Raw genomic sequence first — 6,493 nt, forward strand, 5'->3', positions numbered from 1 at the left:
CACCTGATTAAAACCTTCTTCCTTGTCAGTACTTGGCATCTCAGTGACTAGATTTCAGCGTGCTGAGCAGCGGGACTGAGACTGAACCTTTGGTGTTTCAGTAACATAGGTAAAGCACAAAGGGCTTTTTAGGGCACTGAAACTATACTGTATGATACTAAAGTGATGGATACATATCTTATACATTTGTTAAAACCTATAGAATGTATGATATCAGGAGTGAACCTTAATGTAAACCATGGACTTTGGGTGATAATGATATGTCAATGTACATTCTAACAAATGTACAACTCTGGTGGAAGATATTGACAGCTAGGGAGGCTGTGGGTCTAGAATCAGGATACATGGGAACTCTCCATGCCTTCTGCTCAATTTCACTGTGAACCGAAACTGCTTCCCCAAAATACGTCTATTTAAAAAGATAATGCCTCAATGTTAAGTGTTATGAAAAAAAAAAGATTGTAAAATGTACAGTAACCCAGAGACGAAGGGGCGGGTTCAACTTAGCAAGGTTTGGAGAAGACCTCACAGAAGTGCTAACTTTTAGAGTGGAATTTCAAAGGCAAGCAGAATTTTACCTGTGGGAATGGGAAGGCAGGTATTAGAGATAAAGAAGTAGAAGGAAAGCGGTTAAGCAGAAGGGAGAAAAGGAGCAAGAGGAGAATGAGAAGGCATGGCATGTTCCATGACTTTCTGGTAATTCTGACTAAAGCCAGGAGTTTGTAGTAGACAAGGGTGGTCTTTAGACTAATGATACTGGTTGGGAATGATTTTAAGTAGCTATTGTAGCCATGTTAATAAGTTTGCACTCTATCTGTGGAGTCAATGCATTGACATTTGTGATGAGTAGAAAAACTAACACTTATTATTACATGCTTACCTTGTTGTTGTTGGTTTGTTTTGGATTATCACACATAATCTTAACAACACTTACACTGAAGTAAAAAGAGGTTAAATAATTGCCGCAAGTTCATATAACTAATCAGTGGCAAAGCTGGGATTCAAATTCAGATATTCCTATATCAAAACTCACATTCCTGACCACCACTCCAAGGGGTGATGTAGCCAAAGATTCAGAGGGGAATGAATATTGGAAGTCAGTGTGTTTCTTTCTTTCTTTCTTTTTCAGGCCTCATTACAACAAAATAGACAAGTAGCGGCAGCCAACAGCAATCCTTCATGATGTTTCCCTTGGCCAGAAATGCACTAAGCAGTCTCAAGATTCGAAGCATTCAGCAAAGTATGGCAAGAAAGAGCCATGTAAAACACTCACCAGATTTTCATGATAAATATGGTAATGTTGTGCTAGCCAGTGGCACCGCTTTCTGTGTTGCTGCATGGGTGTTTACAATTACTCAGATTGGAGTAGAATGGAACCTATCCCCTGTTGGCAGAGTTACCCCAAAAGTGTGGAAAAAACAGTAACCATCACAGTTGTTGTAATGACAGAATTATTTAAAAAACCAACTTGTCATGTGAGCACTCTGCTGCTTATTAAAATATAGCATAATTGAAAAAATAAAATGTGTTTTAAAAGTTTAAAAAGTCTTTGCAAATGATCACTATATATATATATATATATATATATATATATATATATATATTACCTGGAAGCCATAAAATAGCAGTGGGTATAGATTACAGTGGATTAGAAATGGCAAATATTTGAATGTAGGATTAATAAAACATGTATCCCTTTAGTTTAATGATTTACACCAGGTATCTTTCAGTGAATATATACACATATGTAATTTACAAATTATTTTGCTGGAAAATCCTGTTGAATCTTCCTTTAAACTGCACGTATGTTTCTTGACTTGGGGTTACATCCCAGTAAAACCATCACAAATTAAAAATGCTGTAAATTGAAAATATATTTAATACCCTATATGCCCATTGTAAAATCAAAAAGTTGAACCATTGTATGTCCAGATGCTCCTCAATTTATGATAGGGTTACATCTATATAAACCTATCAAAGTCAAAAATCATAGGTTGAACTGTCCTAAGTACGGGACCATCAGTGTTCAGAAACTGACCATTTTTCAGGCCCTTCGTCATTCCCACCCTGGTCTGAACCATTATACTCACTGAGTTTATTATAAAAGCTTTCTAACCAGTCTTCTTGTCCCTGCAGTTTCTGTCCTGCCAAACGTGCCCCCAACCACCACACACAATCATTTTTCAGTTCAGTAGCCAGTTTTCATTTTAAAACATAGTCTAATGATGTGACTCTTCATTCAAAATCTGATTCTGATTTCGTTCCAGAGTTAATGCTGAAGTCCTTAGATAGGTCCTCTGAATGCTGCGCTGGCCAGTTTACCTCCTGCATCAACAGGTTTCTACTGGCTCCTCCCTCTGGTTGGCATGCACTTCTGGATTCTGTATGATTCCTTCATACCTTTCTGGGTTTTGTTCATTCATCTCTTTAGGAGCCCTTTATCCTTTCTAAAATTGCAGTCTTTATTTTGGCCTGAATTTCTCTCTCTTGCTTCTTTGCTTTTTTCTATATTACTTATCATAATCTCACTTAAGATTTATTTATTTATGTGGAATGGTGTCTCACTCTGTCACCCTGTCACCCAGGCTGGATTGCAGTGGCATGATCTCGGCTCACTGCAATCTCTGCCTCCTGAGTTCAAGTGATTCTCCTGCCTCAGCCTGCTGAGTAGCTGGGATTACCAGAGCCTACCACCACGCCAAGCTAATTTTTGTCTTTTTAGGAGAGATGTGGTTTTGCCATATTGACCAGGCTGGTCTCAAACTCCTGGCCTCAAGTGATCTTCCCACCTCAGCCTCCCAAAGTGCCAGGATTACAGGTGTGAGCCACTGTCCCCGGCCCACACTTAAGATATAGTTAGCTTATTTACTTATTTATTGTCTGCATACAAAACTCCCTAAAAGCATAGGTTTTGCAATTTTTTTAATAACTTTATCACAGGACTTGATTACTTTCAATTAGGTTGAATTAATGAATTAATAGGTGGCTTTAGGTAATTCAGAGTCCCCATTAGTTTGAAAATAATGAATTTGCTTGTCATTGTGGGTTGCAGTGAATATTGGAAAGCATATTAGTTCTCTATTGCTGTTTGGCAAATTATTCCAAAACTCAGTGGCTTAACACAGCACTTATTATCTCTAATTTCTGTGGGTCAGATCTGAGCATGACTTAGTTGGATGCCTCTGGCTCAAGATCTGACATTTCTGCAATCAAACTGTCAGACAGGACTGCGATCATTTCAAGGAACAACTGGGGGAAGAAGCACATCTAAACTCACTCAAAAAAATGTTTGCTGGCCTCCATATCAATGCTCACCAAAAGGATAATTAGCAGAGGAGTATCTCAGTAATCAAGTGGACAAGATAACCCATCCTTATGTTCATCAGCCTCTTCTAGCAATCCTGTGTTTCCACAGTGGCTCAGAGACAAAGTGACCATGTCAGCAGAAATGGAGGTTGGGCACAGGCACTACAACATGGAGTTCCACTTATCAAGGCTAGTTTGGCTATAGCCACTGCTAAGTTCCCAACCTGCCAAGTGGAAAGACCAACAGTGCATCTCCATTTGGCACCATTTCTTGGCAGAAGGGAGTAGATCATGCAGCCATCAGTGTCGGGTTGATTCCACTGGACAATTTCCATTATGGAAAAGGCAACATTTTGTTTCTCTTAGTGTGGAGATTTACCTACTTTCCCTAAAACTCTTCTTAAATATTGTCATCCATGGACTTTCAAAATGTCTTATTCAGCATCATGGTATACCATGCATCACGGATTTTGGCGAAGAAATTCATTTTACAGCAGATGAGTGCAATAATGAGCTCATGTTTATGGGAGTCACTGGTATTGCCACACGTCCCATCACTGATAGAATGGAGTAATAACCTTTTGAAATGTTAGTTACTGTAACAGCTCAATAACACTACCTTGCAAAGCTAAGGTAATGTCTCCCAGAATGCTGAATATGCTCTAAATAAGCAAAAATGCATGGTGCTATTTTCCTGGAGCCACAATTTACAGACCTGAGAATCAAGAGGTAAATATGGGAGTGGTTCCTTTCACTATTAGTCCCCTAGTGATCCACTAGAGTAATGTTCATTTGTTTCCATGATTGTTGGCTTTCCTAGTCTAGAAGTCTTAGGTGCCTACTATGGATCACAGCAATGGTGACATTAAACTGGAAATTCAGAGTGCCATCCTGAGAGTAAAGGGAGACAGCATGTTTTTAATCTTATAAGGGAAGGTCGCCATCATGCTAGTAGAAGTATGTGTTGAAACCATCTTTGTTTGAAATATAGGTACGTTTAGAAAAGATACACTGATGTGAAGTTGACACAGGGTAGATTACTGTGGCTTCTTGAGTGTCAACTTTGCTAAGCTTGAACTACTTCCTCTCATCCCTTTATAGTTTCAGATTAGAGTTGGCCACAAGAATAAGAAAAAAATTTCTGAGATAGGGTGAACATGAAACATCAATCATTTTATATTTAGAAAGTGGGCGTAGATCACCAACACTGTGGCAGCTTATGCAGTTTGTTGCTGATCTCTTGGCTTGTCGCACTGACCGCTATTCAAAATCCCACTAATTGTTCTCCTTCAACTTTTTTGAATTCTGGGCCAGTTGAATATGCAGCTCCATAGTGAAGGGCATCAACTTCTCTACAGGTCATCCACGTCATCTTAGATAGAGAAAGTGAGAAAAACGCACATATTCCAATTTGCATTCATGATTTCAGTGTATCCTTCCCAATTCCAGTTGGTCCTGGCTCTTAGCTACTTCACATGCAGATTCCTTTGCTGAGAACCATTCAACACCAGACATGGAGGTAATAGCATTATAAAGAGTTCTCCCCCAGTTCCCATATTTGCATTCATTTTAATGCCCATAATTAATCCTGTATTGTATACTACTCATACTGGTTCTGCCTTACTCATTAAACACTAATACAATTAGTATGTAAAATATACAAAAAATTCTATGAATAAGACAAATAACCAAATAGAAAAGCAGCAAAATGAACAAACAGTAAAGTCACACAATAGAAAGCAAAGAGCTAACACAGGATAGCCAACCTCATTAGTAATCAGTCTGACTCTCTCGCCCAAGGTGCAGTTCAGTGGCGTGATCTCAGCTCACTGCAACCTCCGCTTCCCAGGTTCAAGAGACTCTCCTTCCTCAGCCTCCAGAGTAGCTGGGACTACAGATGCGCACCACCACGTACAGTTAATTTTTGCATTTTTTAGTAGAGATGAGGTTTCACCATATTGACAAGGCTACTCTCAAACTCCTGACCTTGTGATCCACCTACCTCGGCCTCCTAAAGTGCTGGGATTACAGGCATGCGCCACCACACCTAGCCTTGAGCTACTATTTCACAGTAATCAAAGGAACAAAAATATAAATTGTCTCTAAGAGTGAGTCTGGAGGTAGAACAAAATGAAGTTATATACATTGCTGGTGAGACTGTAAACCATTACAGTTTGGAGAATTATTTAGAAATACTGTAAATGGTCAATCCCTAACACCTACCAATTTCACATCTTGGAGGAACCATAGAGGAACTTTCAAATGGTAAACATGGGGCTTAGGCACCTGCAATGATCTCTATCTAGAGAAGTAACGATGGTAGTATATAACAGAGGTTGAGAAACAGACTGACTGAAATTGGTTATCCAGTAGCAGGAGGTGGTCTCCACTGCCAACCATGGAAGATACATGAGTATCTTCCACTCTGTGCCCATTTGGAGAAGTCTATTCCCACAACCCATTCTAAGACTTATTTTCATCCATTTTGGAATAGTGTCTCTTCTAATTTCTCAATCATCCTATCAAGCCATTGGCTGGAACCCATGATTCATTGTAAAATTGTATCTTTGGCCATCTCTCCTTTCAGGTAAAATGAACAACTATGTGCATTGCTTAATGCACTATCCACCAGAAAAATTTTCCGTTTCCTTTAGGGCCAACCCGGAGTTAAACTACGTAGTTAAAACTATCTGCTTTCAGGTATGGTCAATATCAGATCTGAATTGTTTCTTCTTTGGACAGCTGATAATAGGAAGTCATACTTGTAAATTTTAGGTTCAAAGTGACATGAAATTTTCTCAGACACACAGCTTATAAACAATGGAGTCAGGACTCAATCTCACATCTCTCTGGCTTTAGAATCTGTTCTGTTACTTGCAGGTTACACTGTCTACCAGTCTTTCTTCATATATATAAGTTGCAAGTTCTGAAGAAGGATTCAACTGGAGCTAGAAAAGACAGGAGGTCATTGTTGATTGGGAGTAAATAAGATTATTAAGAGGGTTCATCAGCCAGCAAATGAGGATACAAAATGCATATGGAATATAATGAGTTTTTCTGTTTTGTTTTGTTTATGTTTTGCTTTTTTTGAGGTGGAATCTCAGCTCACTGCAATCTCAACCTCCCGGGTTCAAGCGATTCTCCTGCTGCAGCCTCCCAAGTAGCTGGGATTACAGGTGCCCACCAC

The 6,493-nt window shown here is 39.2% G+C and overlaps 1 protein-coding gene across 1 annotated transcript; it reads left to right on the forward strand.

Annotated features, from left to right (window-relative positions):
* Positions 1-1,140: 1,140 nt before the first annotated feature.
* On the forward strand, positions 1,141-1,491 carry LOC108312415 (cytochrome c oxidase subunit 7B2, mitochondrial). The gene has a single exon (XM_017540338.2). The coding sequence runs from the start codon at positions 1,180-1,182 to the stop codon at positions 1,423-1,425; it is 246 nt and encodes an 81-aa protein (XP_017395827.1). The 5' UTR covers positions 1,141-1,179; the 3' UTR covers positions 1,426-1,491.
* The last annotated feature ends 5,002 nt before the right edge of the window (positions 1,492-6,493 follow it).

The sequence above is a fragment of the Cebus imitator genome, unplaced genomic scaffold, assembly GCF_001604975.1.
Source record: "Cebus imitator isolate Cc_AM_T3 unplaced genomic scaffold, Cebus_imitator-1.0 Scaffold124, whole genome shotgun sequence".
Taxonomy (NCBI): domain Eukaryota; kingdom Metazoa; phylum Chordata; class Mammalia; order Primates; family Cebidae; genus Cebus; species Cebus imitator.

What these genes read in the sequence shown, in the direction of transcription:
- LOC108312415 (XM_017540338.2), top strand. Translation starts at nt 1,180, where the DNA reads ATGATGTTTCCCTTGGCCAGAAATGCACTAAGCAGTCTCAAGATTCGA.